This window comes from Somniosus microcephalus, chromosome 16 (assembly GCF_052327205.1).
Source record: "Somniosus microcephalus isolate GS21.2 chromosome 16, FLI_Smic_1.0, whole genome shotgun sequence".
Classification (NCBI taxonomy): domain Eukaryota; kingdom Metazoa; phylum Chordata; class Chondrichthyes; order Squaliformes; family Somniosidae; genus Somniosus; species Somniosus microcephalus.
In genome coordinates, this window is record NC_141002.1 from 51,136,894 (window position 1) to 51,160,583 (window position 23,690).

The window sequence follows — 23,690 nt, forward strand, 5'->3', positions numbered from 1 at the left end:
ATTGTTTTAAGAACAGTTTTATGTGGTGGGCTGTAAGAGAAACTGAATCAGGATTTACGGTTTATGAGAAGGGTCATATATCAAAAAGGTTCTGGAGTCAAACTGCATAAACCAAAGAAACTTACCACAGTCAGTACTAAACCTGAGTATAATGCAGTATTGCAGTGAATTACTATTTACTTTGACCTCAAGGACTTCCAGTTCTGACGAAAGGTCATCGACCTGAAACGTTAACTCTGTTTCTCTCTCCACCAATGCTGCCTGGCCTGCTGAGTTTTTCCAGTGTCTCCTGTTGTTATTTCACACAATATTATGTCCTCCTAAAAATAACTTTTATTCACATCTGATATGTTTCAATATCGGTAATGCAGTAATATCCCAAGATCATGACTGATATTCAACATGAATCTAAATCATCTTAGGCACAACAATAAACTTTTGTTTCATAATTGCAATAACATAGCTATAAATGGCTTCAACTTAACACAGCAAATAAAAAAAATCATAATTAATTTTGCAGTCTATATAGCAAGCTGTCTATGGTATCTTCCAGGTGTAAGTCTGCAACTTGGATGACATAACCTCTTTCATCAGGTAACACATTAACTGGTGTAACACAAAAGCAAAATACTGCGGATGTTGGAAATCTGAAATAAAAACAGAAAATGCTGGAAATACTCAGCAGGTCATGCAGCATCCATGGAGAGAGAAACAGAGTTAGCGTTTCAGGTCGATGACCCTTCGTCAGAACTGATGTCTTCAGTCCCTTTCTGTAGAGCCTGTCTTTAGCAAGTTATCTATAGCCACCTTTCTGGTTGACTCAGTGGCAATCTTTCACTAAAGTATTGTCAACCCCTTCCGTGTACTTATATCATCGTTGTCAACTTTACCAAATCCTAGGTGATGGAGTCTCCCATTGAGTCAACAGAAGAGTCAAATCCTTGGTGTGAGATTTTTGTGTCAAATACATATCCACAGCATTGTCTCACATCAAAAAACGTTAACATGGAGAAAAACATCAATCCACATCCTTCAGGGGTCCTGTCCAAACTTTCATCCTAGTTCTCTGTCCTATTACAACTGGCCTGTCTGTTAGAGGGCACTGGTTTTCTGTAGTTCCCTTTAGAGTGACTGAGGGAGGAGGCAAAATGGGCATGATGTGGATGGGGCGTCTGCCGCATCCAGCCGTTGATTGCAGCGAGAGGCCTAACTGATATTTATGGTCGGGTCTCATTTCCACACAATCAGCAAGCTGCTTGCACATTTTGAGCAGCTCGCCGACTGGAGAGGGATGAAAATCCAGCAGCTCCACCATGGAGCCCAGCCACTGCGGGCTGGAGGAGGGGGCCAATGCTAGGGGGAGGACTGCGGAAGGTCAGGCATCGCGTCGGTCAATGTTTGAGCACAAAGGAAGAGTATTAAGGGTCCTTCTGACCCCACAAAAATCACTCATAAACTGGAAACTTGCCTGTTTTTGAGGGGTCTGCACCCTTTATGGCACAGGAGGTCCATTGGTACAAGAAAATAGTTTTGCGGCTCTACAACTCCAATTTATTTTATTAAATCTCCCACTTGAGCTCCCCAGAAAATCGCTGCATTGGTTGTAAAGCTTTGAAGGTGCTGTGGACATAAAGGCCCGGAATTTGCAGTGGTAATGATGACGAAACTGTCAGCGTTCACCGTCATTACCGCACTGAAACTGACCGTAACTTCAGGATTTAGCGCATGTTCAGGTAAACGCGGAAATCCTGACATTGTGGTCAGTCATTCACTGCCCTGCCACAGGCTGCGCTGTGAACTCCCCATAGCCGGAAATCAGTGAAACCATTTGAACTGGCGGAAACTTAAGCTTTTCCGCTCTAATATTGGTGTTATACTCCCCATAAAAAGTTAAGCCTTGTTGAAAGAGGTGTAACTGGGGTTTTAATGGTGTATTGACTGCTGAACAATCGTTATTTTAGAAGATGTAGTTAAGCTGTTCAATTATTTCCTGAATTTCTAAGAGTCAGATTAACGTTATCTCTCTGAATTCTTTCCCCATGTACTTTCATAAAAAATATTGGTAGGAGGGCATACTATTACTGATAATTATGTCTCAAGGATTTAATACACAATGTCATCAGTCATATTTTTGTCTTTATTATATTGTCTGCTCAGCACTTCTGTTAGGAGAGCCTCAGTGCTGTCTCACAAAATGTAACAGTATCATTTGCAGGAATTTAGCCCTGTAATTAACTCTATACTGTAATGTGAATATTCTCTACAGGGCCCATGCACACTGCAAACTTGGCAGAGACTGCCCAACTCATTGCTCTAAGGATCCTTACCAATATCAGATAGAGGAAACCTTCATCAAAATACCATGGGCTGGATTTGAAACTATACTCTATAAATGAAATGATAATCTACTAAGAGCCAGATCACCCAGTCTCTTTGAATCAACTTTCCAGCAAGTCATAGCAGTTACAGCACAGTAGAAGACTACCTGACTCATTGCCTCTGTGCTGGCGATAGAACTTCAGCTGGAACTAGCTACTCCAATCCCATTTCCCTGCCCTATCCCCATATCCACTTATGTTCTTCCTTTTACAATTTCTTACCTAATTCATTTTTAGTTGTCAGCTGTGACTCAGTGGGTAGCACGCTCGCCTCTGAGTCAGAAGGTTGTGGGTTCAAGTCCCACTCCAGGGACTTGAGCACATAAATCTCGGCTGACACTCCAGTGCAGTGCTGAGGGAGTGCTGCACTGTCGGAGGTGCCGTCTTTCAGATGAGACGTTAAACCGAAGCCCTGTCTGCTCTCTCAGGTGGACATAAGAGATCCCATGGCACTATTTTGAAGAAGAGCAGGTTGTCTTGGCCAATATTTATCCCTCAATCAACATAACAGATTATCTGGCCATTATCACATTGCTGTTTGTGGGAGCTTGCTGTGAGTAGTTTTGGCTGCCACGTTTCCCACATTACAACAGTGACTACATTCCAAAAGTACTTCATTGGCTGTAAAGCGCTTTGAGACCGGTGGTCGTGAAAGGCGTTATATAAAATGAAAGTCTTTCTTTCTTTCTTTAGATGATATGTCCTCTTGAAGTCTATTACTTGGAGTACTGTGCACAGTTCTGGTCTCCACACTATAAAAAGGACATAGAAGCACTGGAGAAAGTACAAAAAAGATTTACAAGGATGGTACCAGAACTGAGAGATTACAGCTATTGGGAAAGATTGAACAGGTTGGGGCTCTTTTCTTTAAAAAAAAAGAGAAGAGACTTAGAGGTGACCTGATAGAGGTCTTTAAAATTATGAATGGGTTGGACAAGATAGATGCGGAGAGCATGCTTTCAATTGTGGGAGAATCCAAAATTAGGGGCCATCAATACATGATGGTTACTAATAAATCCAATAGGGAAATTAGAAATTTCTTTACTCAGCGAGTGGTTAGAATGTGGAACTCACTACCACAGGAAGTGGTTGAGGCAAATAGATTAGAAGTTTTCAAAAGGAAACTTGATGAGTACATGAGAGAAAAGGGGACAGAAAGATATGATGAAAGGCTGAGATGAGGTAGATGGAATGGGTGGAGACTCGTGTGGAGTATAAACACCAGCACAGGTTAGTTGGGCCGAATGGCCTGTTTCTATGCTGTATACTCTATGTAATTCTATGTAACAGTCTCTGCCTCAATAGCCACTTATGGTTAGGAATTCCATGTTCTAGTCACCCTCTGTATGAAAAAAAGTTATTTTAACTCCCCTTCATTCTTCTAGTGATAATCCAGTTTATGCCCACCCCCATTTACCAATCTGCCAACCAGTGGAAACAATCTTTCACTATTTGTTCTCTCATAATCTTTCATAGAAACATAGAAGATAGGAGCAGGAGTAGGCCATTCGACCCCTCGAGCCTACTCCGCCATTCAATGCGATCATGGCTGATCATCCAAATTCAGTACCCTGTCCCTGCTTTCTCCCCATATCCCTTGATCCCTTTAGCCTTAAGAAATATATCTAACTCCTTCTTGAATATATTTAATGAATTGGCCTCAACTGTCTTCTGTGGTAGAGAATTCCACAGGTTCACCACTCTCTGGGTGAAGAAATTCCTCCTCATCTCAGTCCTAAATGGCTTACCCCTTATCCTTAGACTGTGACACCTGGTTCTGGACTCCCCCGCCATCGTGATCAGCCTTCCTGCATCTAGTCTGTCTAGTCCTGTTAGAATTTTATAAGTTTCAATGAGATCCCCTCTCATTCTTCTAAACTCTAGCGAATATAAGCCTAATCGACCCAATCTCTCTTCATACGTCATTCCTGCCATCCCAGATATCAGTCTGGTGAATCTTCACTGCACTCCCTCCATGGCAAGAACATCCTTCCTCAGATAAGGCGACCAAAACGGCACACAATACTCAAGTTGTGTTCTCACCAAGGCCCTGTACAACTGCAGCAAGACATCCTTGCTCCTGTACTCGAATCCTCTCGCTATGAAGGCAGAATACCATTTGCCTTCTTAACCTGAATGCTGAAGACTTTCTATTAGATGTTAAAGGACATTCTCTCTTCCAACGATTATCTCTAATTTTCAAAGCCTTTTTTCATAACTATAACTTTAAATTCCCAGTATCCTCGTAGCAAATCTTTAATGTAACCTTTCCACGGGGCTAATGTCTTTCCAGGAGAATCTTTGTTAAATGTTTATATAAGATGGATTTCTGTGCAGAATAAAGCTAGGAACCACAATCTGCTGTGGCTCTCTGGAAATTCAGATACTGCGAGTTGCCTTACCACTCTTGCTTCCTTGCAGGCTTAATGAATAAATGTTGCTCATGGTGTGGTACTGAACCATGCACCCAGGAGAAACCCTAGATTGCATCACTGATCTGTGCTGAGTTAGCTGATTTCAGCAGGGGCAGCATTGGGGTGCTACAATTAGCCTCAATGGGGGGAATTTTAAACCAACCCCCCCCCCCAACAATGGGCGAGGGAGGGTCGGGTTAAAAATGAAACATCCCGTAACGCGACCCCAACCCGCCACTTACGCGCCTGCTGTCATTTTAACGGTGGCGGGTTGCGTGGCGTGTCTGTATCCCGCTCTCGAGAGGCGGAACACTTCATTATCATATTTAAATCAGGCTCCCACAGTGCAGTTGGGAGCCTGACTTAAATTTAAACCCAGCAGCAACATGGAGACGGGAGCAGCCGGATCCAGCAGGTAAATGCTTTTTATAGCACTGCTTGTGAGTCAGGAGGAGCAGGACTACTCCCCCCGGCCACTCAAGCAAATCTTCTGCTGCGATCGGCCAATTCTGCCTGCCCCCCTCAAACCTGCAACCCACACCCCCTTTCTGCCTGCCATCTTTCGGGTTCCCCCTCCTTGATTGCCGGTACAATCCCCCCACCCCCACCAACCCCTGATCTTTCCCAGTCCCCAGTCCCCAGCTGCGGCATTCTGCCACTGGCTGTCCCACCTGGCAGCCAGCCAGCCTATCAATCTGGCTGGCACCTGGATGGAAACAGTAAAAAAAATGATAATGAGGTCCTCTCGTTAAATTCGGCAGAACCTCCGCATTCCTGGGATGTCTAGGTTCCCCCACGCAGCCCCGCCTCCCCGTAAATCCCGGGGTCGATGTCTCTGGACCAAGTAGGGGGAGAAATGAGATAGGGCTGCCTCTCCTGATCATTAGCTGGTGACCACTGCTGGCAATTGTATGCAAGCACCATTGGAACTGTCGCCCTCTGTGAATTGTGGTTCCAGGAGAAGAGACAAAATAACATTTTTGGGTGGGGATTGGTAGTAAGGAGGGATGACAATGTGACTTTTGCGAGCGTGTGCAGCTGGACCTTGTTTCACTCAGCAGGAATGTAAAGACTAAGCATTCCCCAAACTAGAGGATGGATAGATGCACATCCCTGCATTCAGCACCAGTGAGCCTCGCTGTCAAACACAGATCCTCTTGATACAAGGCTTCCACACAACAATGAATGTGTTGTTGTTTTACAGTCACCGTGTTACTCAGATGTCTCCCAGATTAGGACATCCTTCCTTTGAGAACATATTTTCTGAATTGTATTGACTTCAGCATGTGTCTACTTGACCTTGTTCATGTTTGATAATATTTCTCACAACCCTGATGGCAAAACAGACAAAACAACTCACAAAAACTAGCACTGTGCAATATCTATGAGTCAGCTTTTAGATAAATAACAATTCATACAGTTCAGCTGCATGCATTGGGATGGGACCTTGATATGCTCTTTGTATTCTCAGACTAACAACATTGATTGCACAATTGAGTTTGAATCAAACAAAAGTTGCATATTTCAAATGGCGGGCTCTGGAGAAATAAACACTGAGGTGATGCAGCTGACTTTGTGCTGCAGGAAGGCTCCAGCCTTTCTGGGTCTTCTCAATCCACACACCATTACTGTCAGACTGGTAGTACACTCCATCTCACTGATTCAGAACACACCGCCTTTATTGTCTGCCTCACTCCCTCTTCGACTCTTTCAATATCACTTACTCTCTCTTATCTCCGTTTTCTGTATGTTCACGTCAAGTTTTTCTGCAAAATAAATAAATGCAACTGATGTACAGGAGTCTTTTACATACAGGATACTAGAAAGCATGGGGATTATAGCAGAGAACCAACAGTGTAGTAAATGAAGAATCATATGTTGGGAGCATGTTACACAGGAGGGTTTGGAAGAGTAAAGCTAGAATTGAGTTCATCCTCAAATTCATGTACCGGTGACTTTATCCCAAGTCTTTGCATACTGATAAAAGCTCATTCCCTCCACAGACACGCTGTAATTTACTTGTTCATGGATTCTACCCAAACCATTTAACCTTAGTTTGCTTTGAATTGGCTGGGGATTATCGTGGTTGGCTTGCACAGAGTAGCTGTTCATTGGGGCACCACAGAGTTATCTGGGGATTGGGGTACTGTGCTTGGTTGGAGGTTTGGACATTGCTTTTGTAAAGTTAGATGTCGATTGGGGCAGTGTACTTGCACAGAGATGGCTGCTAATTGGGGTTGTGCGCTTGCACAGATATTGGCAGGGGATTGGGCAGTTTGCTTGAACAGATTTGGCTGGGGAATGGGGCAATGTGCTTGCAGTGTGCTATTTCCTCCCCCTTTATTACTCCGTTCATGTGGTGATGGATGTTATTTGAGCAGCTTGCCCTGCTCATGCCACTTACTAACAAAAGGAATGCTAAAGTACTGAACTGATTACAGTCCAACTGCATTTCAGTCTCAGTAACCATTGTAACCAGCACATTTCACGGTGTTGCAAAAGTTTTTTGACGCACATATTATACAGAGCATGCTGGTGAACCAAAAAAATTGTTGAACACTTTTGTTGTTTTAGATGAGGGTGAGATCCTTCCTTTGAATGTTTAGTTTTTGTCCCTGTATTTTTTGCTCTTTTATTTTTCCTGTACATGCCAATTTTGTAAACACACCGAGAGAAGCCTGGACAAAATGATGTTGCCGTCATGACTTTTACTAAACAGTAAAAAAATAAATTAAGAGAACAATCCTGAACTCTCAGCATCATTTAAGTGGTTGTTAAAAGTTTTAAGATCTTGCCTTAGATATTCTCTCATGTACAGTGTCACTAGTCACTCCTGTAAGTGGTCTGAGTGCCTTAAGTTTAGGGGTGTGCTAATAATGCCCAATATCTAATTATATGATAGTGTAACCCAGGGGTGTAACAGGAATAACCCAATGTGACCTGAACCAGATATTCTAACCTTTCACACATACCCCCATGCGCAATTCTTCAATCTTTTCAAAAGTGGACTAAAAAAGGAGCTGGGAAGATGAGGCCAGATACGAATCATTAAACAGCTTTATTTCACACACAATGAACATTATAGAGCAGCAGCTGTGACTGGAATCACTTATTTTAATCAGTACAACTTGTTTTTGCATAACAATACAAGATAATAAACACACTGACCTAGAAATTGGAGTGGGACAGAAACCTGGCTGTGCCACCACGGGCCGAAGTTAACGGCCACCCGAAATAATAGCGCAGGCAGCACCGATATTTTGGTGCTGCCTGCTAATTTAAATTAGTGCAGCGCAAAACCTACTGTGCAAGACCGGTTTTCTGGCGGTACTCTCAGCAGGAGGCCCAATGTAGCATGGCCGTAGCATCCCTGGACCAAGAGCAGCGTTGTCTTAAAGCAAGGCTGTCATTTTAGAAAACAGTATCTGTCCCTTTAGAAAGCAGTAAAGGGGAACTGCCTCCTAAAATATTTTAAAAAATCATTTAAAAATAGGCAGTCTTTAGCCCTTAGAGCTCAATTGCCTTCTGAAAAAAAACATTAAAAATAATTCCCAAATGGCAGTTTTCAGCTCTTAAAGCTGAACTGACGTCCGGATGTAAAAAAAATGTTAAAAGTGCTTCAGCACTTAAATAAATGGCTCATCAAGCCAGGGAAGGGGCACCCAGGGTTTCGCATGCAGCACTCCAGCTTTGTGCAGGGGGTCAACACTGCAAGAAAGGTCCTCTGCCCACAAGGGCCAGGAGGCCCTCCAGAAAGAAAGATATGGGACCAGATCACCGAGGCCATCACAGTATCGCCCCTCATTACCTGGCTCCAGTGCTCCAGGGATGTGAAAAGGAGGATAACGTATGAGGATACCAGCACCTTGTATCGTTTCAACCCCGCCGCTGGCCAAGGACTCAGCCATGCCCCTGCCAAGAGTGGCCTGCACCGTCTCCTCCAATGGGGGAGGTGAGGCTAGGAATGGGGGATGTGCCTTGTGTTTGGTGCAGCTTGTTGGTAGGTGAGTGATGGGAGGGGGGGGAGGGGGGGCTTCCTGCAATGAGCAGTGTGTGAGGCTGGTGGTGCAGTTGGTAGGAGACGGCTTTTGAAGATGCATTCACTGACCTTGACCACTGGTCTGAGGTCATGAAGCTTCTTCAGGTCATGATACTATCAATCCTTACTCTCGCGCCAAGAGAACAGTGAAGGATGCCAAACAGAACTAGGTGGAGTAGATTTGGGAACTGATGGAATAAGCTAGCTTGCCTGCTGGGCTGATTACAGTGTTTATAGCTATTTTTACAGATCTTGCATTCTCCAAGAACAATGTTGTATTAAGTGTCTTTGTACAAACTATGATGTACACCAGCAAACGTTGAATATTTACTAAGAGTTATTCTCCTTCTCACATCCCACTTCCCCCTCATCCCACAATATCTTCTGATTTACAAGGTGCACATGGTGTAAGCATGCAGCTCTTGCTTTCCCGCCCTCCCCCCACCACAACTCTACCCTTGTGCCTTCCTCATTTCACACACCCAAGAAATGCAGCTTGCCCAGCCAGTGGTTGACCAAGAAGAGGGAGAGGAGAGTGAAGAAGAAGAAGAATCACTGTCACTCGATTTGACACTCCCAGCCACCAGCTCCTTAAGGTCCACCAGCAAAGCCATTTGCAGTATCCCCCACTGAATGTCAGCAATCTTCCACCAGCCGTGCTGCAGCCACTGGGGTAGCACTGCGTGACATCAGTTAGGCAAAGGCACACACAAGAGAGTCACTAAGAAAATGCATAAGAGTGATGAGTTGATTTATTGATGTCATATAGAATGAATAGATGTATAAAGTTGGATTGGAAAGTTTGCTTTGTGGTGGCTTTTATTTCAGCATTGTGGCCAAGAGGATGCTGTGATGGTCAGTAACAGAGAGAAGATAAGGGGCTGGATTTTGATACTGGAGGCGTGTAGGAGACGGGACTACAACTTTCGGGGTTGTAGTCCCGCCTCCATCAAGTTGTGGACAACCCACTCAATTTTCACTTGATTGACCTTGTTGAGCCCGCCCAGTGGGCTCAGCAAGCCAATTAAGGGCCACCTGGCAACAGGTGACGTCACAGATTGACATTTCATCTGTCAAGAGCTCTTGACAGATGAAATATCAGCGTTTGACAACTCTTTGAAGCTGTCAAACACTGACAATCTGTACTCCAAGTTAATTCCTTCCTCCCAGGCTGATTTAGAGATCTCTCCAGAACAGAAAGCTGAATGCTGCAACTTCTGACAGCTCGCGGCCATTCTGCTTTCTGTGCCGGTGAGATGAGGGACTCCTGAGACCTGAAGGAAGGAAGGCTGTAAAGGTAAGTAAAGGTACTTCTTTAAACACTTTACACACACCAAACACACTTACCTCTGCACTCATGCACCCATCACTCACCTGAACACCGGACATCTCGAACCCGCCAAGCCCTTCAGCCTGACGGTCCGCCTCACTAACTTGGCATGGTTTGGAGCCGTCAGGAATCCCACACTTCAGGAATAAAAATAGGGATTAGGCTAAAAACTGCCTGTTAACTACCTGTTAACAGGCAGTTAATTGGCACTAATCCCCTTCCCACCTCGGGGAGGCGTCTCCCAGCACAGGTCGGGTATCCGCCTCCTTTGAAACTGGCATGGAGGTGAGTTGGGGGCAGGATGGGTTCGTGCCCCCCCCGATTTCAAGATTTTAACCCCCCACACGCCTCCAATCCCGCCTCCACGGCCCAATGAAAATCCTGCCCAAGGTGTGGAACAAATGTTCAAAGGGGAATTGGGATTGTGGTCATTGGTACTGCAAGCAGATGATGCCATCCCGGATATCCCGGCCAGAAAGGGGCTGTCTGGGTTGCATCCTTCCTTCTGCTTCCTCCTCTTCTGCGTCTTCATCCTCTGCGTCTTCCTCCTCTGCGTCTTTCTCTTCTGAGTCTTCCTCTTCTCTCGGGTGAGCGGATGCTGTAAATCTGAAATAAAAGCAGAAAATGCTGCAAATACTCAGCAGGTCAGACAGCATCTTGACCTGAGATGTGAACTCTGTTTCTCTCTCCATGGATGCTGCCTGGCCTGCTGAGTATTTCCAGCATTTTCTCTCTTCTCAGAGGTCTACCTTTACCATCCAAAGTCTTGCAAGCATCCAGCAGCACTCCCTGCACACTTTAAAAACATTTAACATCTGTTGCCCCAAGCCACTGCTTCAATAACATATTTTAAAAAAAGTCCAAAAGTTTAAATCCAAACTTATCTGAAAGATGTGTGTGCCCTTTAAGAAGCGCTGATTGTGTCTCTGCAGGGCTGCTTCACACACACTTTTGTGAGCGTGCTTAGGACCTGGCGTTAAAGCGAAAAGGTTGAAGTTTGCAGACGTGGCATCAAGTCCGCTTTAATGTCATGCTCTGCTCATTTACATTTTTGGGGCCAGCGCTGCCACTATGGCCCTTACCAAAATGGCGGCTGCTGTGTCCTGCGCCGGAGGCAGGCGGAAGTGAGGCGGCCGTCATTTTTTTGCCGAAATGGGCCTTAATGGCCAGCGCAAACACTTCGAATTTCTAGGCCACTATGCTTTGCCATATCAGTGGGTCATTAAAAGAACTTCTAATGATCCCCCTCTATTTTAACCTTAGAAATTTGTCTGGGCCCATTTTTGGAGCCAGACTCGACGCTGCACAGGCTCAACCGGGAGGTTGGAGGCAGGCCCAAAACTGGTCATTATCGTAGTGCTGTTTGTGGGAGCTTGCTGTGCGCAAATTGGCTGCCACGTTTCCTACATCACAACAGTGACCACACTTCAAAATACTTCATTGGCTATAAAGCACTTTGAGACGTCTCGAGGTTGTGAAAGGTGCTATATAATTGCAAGTTTTTCTTTCTTCACAGGCAGCTTGCACATTGTAAATGATGAATGTTGGGCCGTTTGCCATGCCAGCAGCGGCCGAAAGGTAAGTCCCGGGAGGGGGCGATCACGACAACTGTGGAGCTGAAGGAGCAACCCTGCTCCTCCTGGCTCCACATGAAGGGGCCGCTGAGTGGTGCAGACCCAGCACCCACTCCGCCCATCGTAAACAAATTTTACAGCGAGGCCCCTCAACGGACATTAGGTCCCTAATTAGGACTCTAGTGCCTGTTTTAGGCGGCTGCCCAAGACGTCGAAAAATGGGCCCCGGTGGATTTAACAGTGGCCCGAACGCACACATAGTTAATGAAGTCAAGCTGCGCAATTGTGCATTTTTCAGAAGTTCATGACGGGGTGCAAGTAATAGTCAGGGGCCTTGTTCAAAAAAGCCTCTGGCCTTGAAATGTCCTATTCGGACAGCTCGGAGAGGTTCGTTATGTTGGCTGGTCCTACCCCTGGTCTGTCCATGATGCTGTGCTCTGTCTTATCCTGCAGAGAGAGAGTGTGAGTGTTAGTGAGTGTCTCATATAACGGAGTGCAGATGTGTTGGGCTACTGCTTATTGTGAAAATGCTGAGAGAGAGAGAAGAAGCCAATGGAATCAGAATGCGAGGTACTGAATAGAAAGAAGGTGTGTGAAGTGTGAAGACATTTATTTATTCTTCAGGGACTTTTTAGCTGAACAAAATTGTGAAGTAGCAGATTAGCAACAATAAATGCTTAAAAGGGAAACATAGTTTTTAAAAAAAACTTAAATGAAAAGAATTGTTTTATTGACATGACCTGTCTTTTAACAAGTCCCGATCAGCAAACAGATTAGTACGTCATTTAATTGCAATCAGAGAATGCAATTAAAGTCAAGCACACTGTTGCCAGGCCACCAGCGCCATTATTTTTCAATCTACATGGCTGTGGTGTGAAAACTGGTCTAAATGCAGGAGATTTGCGATCACCATTGATTTTAATGGGGGCGGAGCTATGATAATTACATGCAGCGAGTGTAACGACGGAATGGCGCAAAAGTTGCAGGAAAGTATAGAGTGGCATAATTAATGGCATAATTCACTTACTCCACAATTTCCTCTTTAGCATCACTCAAGGGTCCCTGCACCGTAGCTGTGCCAATACAATGGTGTAATTCCCCAAGAAAAACTGAACCATTGTAATGGAAGCTACTGCAAAATGTTAATGGTTTCAGTTTTATTAGGTTTAATTGGCTGTAGCTTATAGATTAGGGAAATAACAGAGGGTGGCTGCATAAACTGTACTACAGATGATTCAGTTAAAGAGTTAGTGGGCATAATTTTCATAACGTGTTCGGCAAATCTTTTTGTTTGGTAAATGGTGTCAAAACTTTGGAATTGAAATAGTGTCAGAATCATCAAATGGCAAAAGTTCCATCGTAGCATCTACATGTCATGTAATTGCTGCAAAATATGATGCGTGGCAGCTGTTCTTCCTCTGCTGCTCCGAAGTCTGTGCTCCTGAAGAGCTGCAATTATCCAGTAAACAGAATCTGTGGGCAGGGGTGAAGACGAACTGAGAGCTAAAACTCAGCAAAGTAACATAGGCCCTGATATTGCTCTCCTATGCACCGTGGGCCTGCTCAGTTCCTTTTGCCTGTTATCACACGCAAGCTGTACTTTCAGGGAGAGGAAGCCCTTCTCGTTGAGGAAGTTGTGAGGCTTTCCTGTTGGATCTTGCAAAGCAACATGGGCACCTTCATTGCACCCTGCACCTTACGAAAGCCAGTAACCCCATGAAACTGGATGGCCCTATCTCACTGCTGCCTTGCTGTGATGCCAAAGGTGATGAATACTCAGCTTTCCTGTAAAATGTGCCAGTCACGAGAAATGCACCCCTGTACTGCAGCCTGCCTGATATAAAAGCTGAGTGCGGTGATTACCTTAGCCACAGAGAAGCAGTGCGGGCAGATGAGCGTGGCTGCAGGTCCTCATAGTAGGCAGCAAAGCTCCCTTATCCCTCTTTGATGAAGCACACTCCTCTTATACAGATCTCCTCACTAAAGGACTTGCATTTCTATAGCTCCTTTCACGACCACAGGATGCCCCAAAGCGCTTTATAGCCAATGAAGTACATTTTGCGTTCAGGAAGGTCCCACAAACAGCAATGAGATAATGACCAGACAATCTGATTCAGTGATGTTGGTTGAGAGATGAATATTGGCCACGACACTGGTAGAACTGCTCTTCTTCAAATAGTGCCATGGGATCTTTTACATCCACATGAGAGGGCAGACAGGGCCTCGGTTAAACGTCTCATCTGAAAGATGGCATGCCAAGAGTACAGCACTTGCTCAGTATGTATTTTTTAGTCTGGAATTTTCGATTAGGATTATTTTAACACCAGTAGTAATCGACTGCTGCAAGCATTAAATAATGCCAATCGGAACATCTAGGCTCTAATACCTATCTTTGAGATGTGATTGGTCACCTTAATTTTGGTTCCAGCTAGCTTGATGCTCCCAAGTCGCAGAAAATACACATTATTTCTGGTACACAAAAGGAATTATTCATGAGCAAACACATTTTGATTTTAAAGCAAGTGGAACTTACTGGCCACAGTCGGTCGGTTTTGTCTTGAAATCTATCAAATTAAAGTGCTTGGTAATTTATTCAAATATGTGGATGTGTCGCATCTGAAAGAAATTCAGGAAACCTTTGTGTTGGGTTGATAAAGTTATTTCCGCAATGGAAGTCACCTTTTGTTTTGCTATATTCTATGCTTTAACTCCAGAGGGGACCAGAGACATACCCCGAACCAGCAAGTATCCCCAGTGTTTTAAAATCTGTGGATGTTTGACAGCCTGATACAACTGTGAGATACGCATTTGATTTCCTTTACTTTTGGACGAATTTCAAATGGGATGGAAGGTATGGAGTGAATTCTCCTGGCTTCTCTTTGTGCAGGTGCTAGAGAGGAGGGCACCTGAAGTGTGCTCTGCCTGTCCATGCCTCACAGCCCCCAATATGGTCGGCTGGGTCGTGAACCAGTGCAGACTCATCCACTGGCAGGGCATTGTGCTAGGAAACAGGGGCAGAAACAGATGTGCAGCTGCAGCCTGAGAGGCCTGCAGCTGAGGAACTCGCCATCTTCTTCAGAGCCTCTAGCTGCTGTTGGAGAACAACATCCATAAGGCATCCAGGCCTGCACAACAATTAAGGAGCTGCAGGAGGAAGAGAGCGCCTACTTTTGTGGCCTCTTTTGCCTTGCTATTTGACCCCCTCAGACCATCCGATCAGAAGTGTTAAGCTCACCGCAAGCTTCTACAGGTTTTTGGATGATGTCGCTGTAGGGCAGCATGTAGGTGATGAAGAGGAGGGGGCCAAGGATAGACACTTGAGGGACTCCAGATAATGGTGTGGCAGCAGGAAGAAAAGCCATTGCTGAGGATGCTCTGGCAATGATTGGATGGGTAAAAGTAGAATCAAGCAAGGGTAGTCTCACTCAGCTGGACAACAGAGGAGAGATGTTGGAGGATGATGGTGTGTCAAAGACTGCAGAGAGGTCAAGAATGATGAGATGGGATAGTGCACCATGGTCACTGTCACAGAGGATGTCATTTCTGACGTAGTGACAGTGGCAGAGATCTGATTGGAGAAATTCAAATATGGAATCATGGGAAAAACAATATATTCCAGGACTTTGGAGATAAAAGGGAGGTTGGAGATGGGCCAATAGTTTGCAAGGACAGGGTTCGAGGGTGGGTTTTGTGGAGAGGAATGATAATGGCAGATTTGAGGGTGACAGTACCTGAGGAGAGGGAACCGGTTACAATATCAGGTAATATGGGGACCAGGAAGGGAAGTTCGGTGATTTGCAGTTTAGTGGGAATGGGGTCAAGAGAGCAAGAGGCGGGTTTCATGGACTAGATGAGTTCAGAGAGCATGAGGGGGGAGATAGGATAGAAGTTAGAAATGTAGAAATAATGGTCCTGAAACTCACGGAGAGCAAGCCCACCACTAGAACTGCGGTGGGCTGGACTTCCAGCTGCATGTCTGGCTTCTGATTGACCCTGGGCAAATCCCAGGGATTGGGCCATTGACCCACACCATTTATGGCACTCCCTCGGCATCTACCTCATGGGGAGGTCAGGAGTGCCACTGCATTGGTGGGAGGGCTGGTTGTTTTCGCTGAAGAGTTAATTTTTTTTTAAATGCTGGCCGACTCGGTGGAGCTGTTTTCCTAACAGCAATCGATTGTGCTCTAATTGACTGCAGTTTTGAAACCAGCATTCGGCCCCAACTCCAGCTTCTTGCAGGTGTACTTTAAGTTGGCTGCAGTAAAGGTAACACAGCTGGAATATCTGGTGGGGGACATCATCCCACCAATCCTGCCTCTTTTGATGATGTTGGATTGGAAGGAGACAAAGTGCCTGCTCCCTGCCATTGGAATTTCAGGATGTTAAAACAAGGGCTTAACCCTTGCAGAACTGGGTTCTGTTCCAAATTCTTGATGTATTTCCTGGTTCCATCCTCTCAGACCCAGGGATTTTGGGGGCAGTATTTTTATTTTAAAAGAAAAAAATTCACTGTTGTGTGGCTCTTAGCCCACTGTGCCTATTCATGACTTCACTGGAGTGGAATGAGATGATGTTGTATAGAAGTCTATACTAAATATCAGCTCCTAGACAGCCTGTAACTACAGCTCTGGCAACATTTGTCATTTTTAAAGGGAGTTCCCTGTGCAACCCTCAAGCAAGATTCCTGTGGTAGGACTGAAGAACTCGACTCTGATTCCACTTCAGTGCTGCCTTGAGCCTCTCACTTGGATGTTTCATTGGGACATACTTTGATAATCATGAGTGCTGACAGCATTGTAACCAACAATTCTGCGGCACAAAACAGTAACAAGGGAAGCCCAGAAGTATTCGGAACATACTATGGAACAATCATGATTATGGAGCATTTCAAAAAATACAGGAACGTTCAGGTCATTCAGCTGATCAAGCCCGCTTTGCTGTTTTTGTTAGACATGGTAGTTGTATCTTTTTAATGGCAATTGCCTGCCTTTTGACATAGGAACAGGAGAAGGCCATTTAGCCCCTCGAGCCTGTTCCGCCATACAATAAGATCATGGCTGATCTGTGACAAAAATCCATCATCTAGCATCAATTGCCATTTGTGGAAGAGAGTTCCAAACTTCTACCACCCTTTGTGTGTAGAAGTGTTTCCTAATTTCACTGCTGAAAGGTCTGGCTCTAATTTTTAGACTGTGCCCCCTCGTCCTAGACTCCCCAACCAGCGGAAATAGTTTCTCTCTATCTACCTTATCTGTTGTCTTTAATATCTTGAAAACTTCAATCAAATCACCCCCTAACCTTCTAAATTCTAGGGAATACAACCCTAGTTTGTGTAATCTCTCCTCGTAATTTAACCCTTGGAGTCCGGGTATTATTCTGGTAAACCTACGCTGCACTCCCTCCAAGGCCAATATATCCTTCCTAAGGTGTGGTGCCCAGAGCTGCTCACAATACTCCAGGTGTGGTCCAACCAGGTTTTTTTTAATAACTGCAGCATAACTTCTACCCCCTTGTATTCTAGACCTCTAGATATAAAGGCTAGCATTCCATTAGCCTTTTTGATTATTTTCTGTATCTGTTCATGACATTTTAATGATCTATGTACCTGGATCCCCGAGTCTCTTTGGGCTCCACTGTTTTTAGCTTTTCACCATTTAGAAGGTACCCTGTTCTATCCTTTTTAGGTCTAAAGTGGATGACCTCACATTTGCTTACATTGAAATCCATTTGCTACAGTTTTGCCCATTCACTTTATCTATTAATATCCCTTTGTAATATTATGCTTCCATTTACACTGCCTACAATTCCATCTATCTTTGTGTCATCGGCAAATTTGGATACATGACTTTCTATGCCATCATCTAAGTCATTAGTAAAAACTGTGAATAGTTGAGGCCCCAACACAGATCCCTGTGGGACATCACTAGTCACATCCTGCCAATTAGAGTACCTGCCCATTATCCTTACTCTCTGTCTCCTGCTGCCCAGCCAATTTGCTAACCGGGTCAATAATTTGCCTTCAATTCCATGAGCTTCAACTTTAGCTAACAGTCTCCTATGAGGGACTTTATCAAATGCCTTCTGGAAGTCCATATAAGTAACATCGATAAACATTCCCCTGTCCCTCTTAGTCACCTCTTCAAAAAATTCAATCAGGTTTGTCAGGCATGACCTACCTTTCACAAATCCATGCTGGCTCTCTTTGATCAGCTGAAAATTTTCAAGGTGTTCAGTCACCCTGTCCTTAATTATAAACTTTAGTAATTTCCCAACAACAGATGTTCGGCTAACTGGTCTATAATTCCCTGGTTTCCCTCTCTCGCCATTCTTAAATAGCGGAGTGACATGTGCAACTTTCCAATCTAAAGGGATGGTTCCTGAATTGAGAGAACTTTGGAAGACTATAGTTAGGGCATCTGTAATATGCTCACCTACTTCCTTTAAAACCCTAGGGTGGAAATGATCTGACCCTCGGGATTTGTCACTGTTTAGTGCCATTATTTTCTTCATTACTGCTATTTTGCTTACGTTAACTTTATTGAGTCCCTGTCCCTGATTCAATATTAGTTTCCTTGGGATTTCCAGCATGCTATCCTCTTCCTCTACTGTAAATACTAACGCAAAGTAATTATTCAACATGTCCGCCATTCCCTTATTATCATTGACAATATCACAAATATCCGTTTTTAAGGGGTCAACGTTGCTCTTGGCCATCTTTTTTCTAATATAATTGTAAAAATACTTTGTGTTGATTTTGATATCCCTTGCAAGTTTCTTTTCATACACTCTTTTCGTAGATCATACTACCTGTTTTGTCACCCTTTGCTGTTCTTTGTATCTTTCTCATTCACCAGGATCTGTGTTTTTTTTAACTTCTTTATGCTTTTTCTTTTAGTTTGATGCTGTCTCTTATCTCTCTAGTCGTCCATAGCTTTTGTTTGGCAAGTAGAGCTCTTGCCCCTCAGGGGTATAAACTGCTTCTGTATCACATTAAATTCTTTTTTAAACCTCTCCCACTGATCTTCTGTCATTTTACCCATTAACAGATTTGACCAGTTTACTATGGACAGTCTCTGTCTCATCCCGTTGAAGTCGGCCTTACCTAAATCTAGAATCTTAGTAGCTGTTTTGCGTTTCTCCTTTTCAAACACGACGTTGAACTTGATCATGTTATGATCATTATTGGATAAATGTTCACGCACCGTTAGGCTGTTAACTAAATCTGGTTCATTACTCATTACTAAATCTAATATGGCATGCCCCCTTGCTGGTTCTAGGACTTATTGTTGTAGAAAACTATCCCGGACACACGCACGAAATTCACTACCTTTCTGACAGGTGCTAGTCTGCTTATCCCAATCTATATGAAAGTTAAGATCCCCCATTAAAACCACTCTGCCTTTGCTACATGCTTGTCTAATCTCTGCAATTATACAATCTAGCACTTCAGAGCTGCTACCAGGTGACCTATACACAACTCCCACTACAGTCTTAAATCCTTTCCTATTTCTTAATTCTATCCATAAAGCCTCCACTGCCTGGTTACCTCTTGTTATATCCTCTCTTATCATTGAAGTGATTTCATCCTTAATCACTGAGGCTACTCCTCCCCCTCTACCAGTTTCCCTATCTTTCCTGTAGACCTTATAATCTGGCATATTTAGTTCCCAGTCCTGACTGTCTTGCAGCCATGTCTCAGTAATGGCTACCATGTCATACCCTCCAATTTGAATTTGCACCTGCAGTTCATTCAATGTATTCCTTATACTCTATGCATTTGTATAAAGAACGCTTATTTGGGCCACACCCCATGCCTGCCCGTCAGCTCTAATGTTTTATTCATATTTCCTTTTAATGCCCTTACTTGCCAAATAACTGTGTGACTTTTAAACACTTCAATTAATTCTGCATCTGCATCTTGGATATACGCCCTTCCATTTCCAGCACCAATCCCTGAGAGACAACACTTGTCACTACTTACCAATCCAGAAATGTCCTTTTATTGCCAAATCTCTGCCTCCTCCCTCCCAACCTGTTCCTTATTCGTGCCACGAGACTGACTCCAATTCCATGTGCTTTAACTAGCAATCACTTGGGCAGAACCTTAGCAATTCCTCTTTAATCTTATGTAGTACTAGCTGGGGGGGCCCGGCGTTGCCAGGGCAGTTTAGAGGGCCGCGCGGTTGACAGCCGGCCGCTGCCGCTCCCCCGCTCTGTGTCTCGGGCTGCGCGGTTGACGGCCGGCCGCTGCCGCTCCCCCGCTCTGTGTCTCGGGCCGCGCGGTTGATGGCCGCCCGCTGCCGCTCCCCTGCTCTGTGTCTCGGGCCGAGCGGTTGTGAGGCCGGGCCCGAGTGACCCCAACTCACCTCCCGCTCCGGTGGGCCGACGCAGCTGCCCCGCTCGCTGTTGAGGAAAAGCAGGGGAAAAATGGCGGTGAAGTTTCGGGAGGCTGCAGGATTAGGTCCCGCCCGCGATGCCCGATTGGTCAACCATCACGTCACTCAACGCTAATGAGCGGTAGGATTGGTCAACCGCTAATGAGCAGATTTTTGAACGTTTTTTGTATACTGTCCGAACAATTTTTGTCTGACCAAAAAGTAAATATGCCTATGACACTCCCCTGATCATCAGCTTTCTTTTGATATAACATATGTGTTGGTACGCTCTATAACTTTTGCGTGTATAGCGGACATACAGACAGACATACAGACAGACAGACAGACAGACAGACAGACAGACAGACAGACAGACATACAGACATACTGCTTTATTATTATATATATATAGATAGATAGATAGATATAACAGCACATGATCAGGAGGAAACTGATGACTATAATCCAGTTTTGGGATTAGAATAACCTGATTTTGCCTGTGTGGTTCACAATATCACCTGGCCCTCCTGTTAGTCCCCTCAGTTATCTACTCCCCTAAAGCTTTGGTGGAGACATGACTTCTTCATTCGGAGCATTATTCTGTCACTTCTGTATAACTTTCTTCCTGTCAAAAACAGAATTGTGTTTATTTCTGAGACAAACTTCTATTTGTGAATTTCGCTGATCAAGCTTCTTTCTGATCTTGTTACAGATCATTCAAACCAGACTTTGTTGTCATTCGCCAGCATGTGTATAACATGGCCCATGGGGAGGACTACCGTAACCTCATCATCGGCATGCAGTACGGCAGAGTGCCTTCGCTCAATTCTCTCCAATCTATCTACAGCTTCTGCAACAAGCCCTGGATGGTGAGTTTGGCTGCTTATCTCTGGTGTGCGGTGGTATGTGTACCTATACTATGAACCATTTAACAGCTGCATTCTAGACCACTTTTTGGTATGTCCACTTCGGTGACTCTGGACTGCGGGTTCATCTTCCACAAGTTGGTTAAAACTTTGGCCCCGATTTTAATTCCGGGTGGGTTTTGGGTGGGTGGTTAATGGAGTGAGTTTGAAACTCACCCGTTGCCCCAGAAAACATGTCCATTAGAATTTTAAACATATTTTAACTTCTAGACCTCATTCGAATTTCATTGGTGGGTTTCCCATCCGAATCGCAGACACGCTGGGAAAAACCCGCCCACTTTGTCAGTGCAAGTTCTGGTGGGTGAGCCAGAGGTCTGTTTAAAGTGTCAAAGCCTCTTAAAGCAAGGTTGCATTGCCTTTTGCCTGATTTTGCTGCAGGAAGAAACAGCTTCAGGATGAGTCGCAGAGAAACTGGGTAACTTTCTGCATCCCGTTATCACATCAGGGTGGCAATAACGGGGCGCTAATCACTACTGACCGGGTGCGGTGAGAAGATCGACTCACGCTATATTCGGTGGGAGGTTTGCGGCGGCGGTATGGCATTGCGCCCGGAGATCGTGACGTCATCGCCGTGAGCATCGCCCTGGTACTGCCCCGGACCCGAACTTCGGTTCCGCCCCCTGCAGCATCGCCAGGCGAAAACACCGGCAGCTGCAGGAGGCGTTGTTCGGGGGGTTGGGCACTTCAGGGGTGATACTTAAAGGCGAGGTGGCCAAGCTAAGTGGAAAAAATTCTCAAATGGTCTTTCTGTTTTTTTCATTTTTCTTCTCCAGCGATCAATCAGCCTAGCACTCTGCTGCAGTGCATCAGGCTGATTGGGCTGGATTGCGGCTGCCGTTGGGGACCAGGTAAGTTTTTTCCCTGCAGAGCCTGCAGCGATGGCTCTTCCCTTCAAGGGAGGGAAGGAACCTTCCAACGCGGCAGCGCTGCACGGCCCAGTGTACAGCACAGCTCACCTACCACCCCACCTGCTGCCTGCTGCGCTCCAGGAAGGAAGTGGAGCGCTTGATTTCATGCACCACTTCCTTCCTGGAGCGCAAAACCAAATTATTTAAAAGTTGAAAGACATTAGCCCCAAACAGGGCGATACTGAATTTCTCCCCCTAGGTTCTTTGAAGGCTCCCTGGAGGTCCTGCTGGAAGAGGTCAGGGCTAGAAGGTAAATTTTCTTTTCAGCCAGTGAGAGGAGGATCCCAATACACCAGGCATGGAGAGAGATTGCTGAAATTGTCAGCTCCAGCGCATCACCCCCAAGGACCTGGATGCAGTGCAGGAAGCGATTCAATGATCTCTCAAGAGTAGCGAAGGTGAGTACAGCTCTTCATTTCTCCATCTCTCTCAAGAACACATGGCAACAGTCCTTTTCCCCCACTCCCAACACTGAACCATCCCCTCCCCTCAACCACCCCCTCCCCTCCATCATGCCCTTCACCACCCAGCACAAGGCCGTACTCTACCACTTCTCATTCTCATTACAAACACACACTCATCCCTTCCTTATTCCCTTCACAGTAGCCACTGGCACCATTCTCCTCTCACTTGCTAGCTTTTGCACAATCATCAACTTCTCTCAGGGCTCCTTCCTCACTTCACACTCCAGACACATGTTTTCCATTCAACACCTCCCCATCTTGATTCCATTGGCGTCTTCTCTTTCTAAGCATTTGCACACCAAGGAGAAGCCCCACACATCTACACTCCATTGTACGAGACGCTCACCAACACTCCCCCACACATCTACACTCCATTGTACGAGACGCTCACTAACACTCCCCCACACATCTACACTCCATTGTACGAGACGCTCACCAACACTCCCCCACACATCTACACTCCATTGTACGAGACGCTCACTAACACTCCCCCACACATCTACACTCCATTGTACGAGACGCTCACTAACACTCCCCCACACATCTACACTCCATTGTACGAGACGCTCACTAACACTCCCCCACACATCTACACTCCATTGTACGAGACGCTCACTAACACTCCCCCACACATCTACACTCCATTGTACGAGACGCTCACTAACACTCCCCCACACATCTACACTCCATTGTACGAGATGCTCACCAACACTCTCCCACACATCTACACTCCATTGTACGAGATGCTCACCAACACTCTCCCACACATCTACACTCCATTGTACGAGACGCTCACAAACACTCCCCCACACATCTACACTCCATTGTACGAGACGCTCACCAACACTCCCCCACACATCTACACTCCATTGTACGAGACGCTCACTAACACTTCCCCACACATCTACACTCCATTGTACGAGACGCTCACTAACACTCCCCCACACATCTACACTCCATTGTACGAGATGCTCACCAACACTCCCCCACACATCTACACTCCATTGTACGAGATGCTCACAAACACTCCCCCACACATCTATACTCCATTGTACGAGACGCTCACCAACACTCCCCCACACATCTACACTCCATTGTACGAGACGCTCACTAACACTCCCCCACACATCTACACTCCATTGTACGAGACGCTCACTAACACTCCCCCACACATCTACACTCCATTGTACGAGATGCTCACTAACACTCCCCTACACATCTACACTCCATTGTACGAGATGCTCACCAACACTCTCCCACACATCTACACTCCATTGTACGA

At 45.3% G+C, this 23,690-nt stretch overlaps 1 protein-coding gene across 2 annotated transcripts in view; it reads left to right on the forward strand.

Annotated features, from left to right (window-relative positions):
• syn3 (synapsin III) overlaps positions 1 to 23,690 on the forward strand; it is a 479,656-nt gene that overhangs the window by 301,115 nt on the left and 154,851 nt on the right. For both annotated transcript variants that reach the window (XM_086009013.1, XM_086009015.1), the window contains one exon: positions 20,823 to 20,979. In XM_086009013.1, the coding sequence (XP_085865139.1) occupies positions 20,823 to 20,979 (157 nt within the window). The remainder of the gene's footprint in view (positions 1 to 20,822; positions 20,980 to 23,690) is intronic.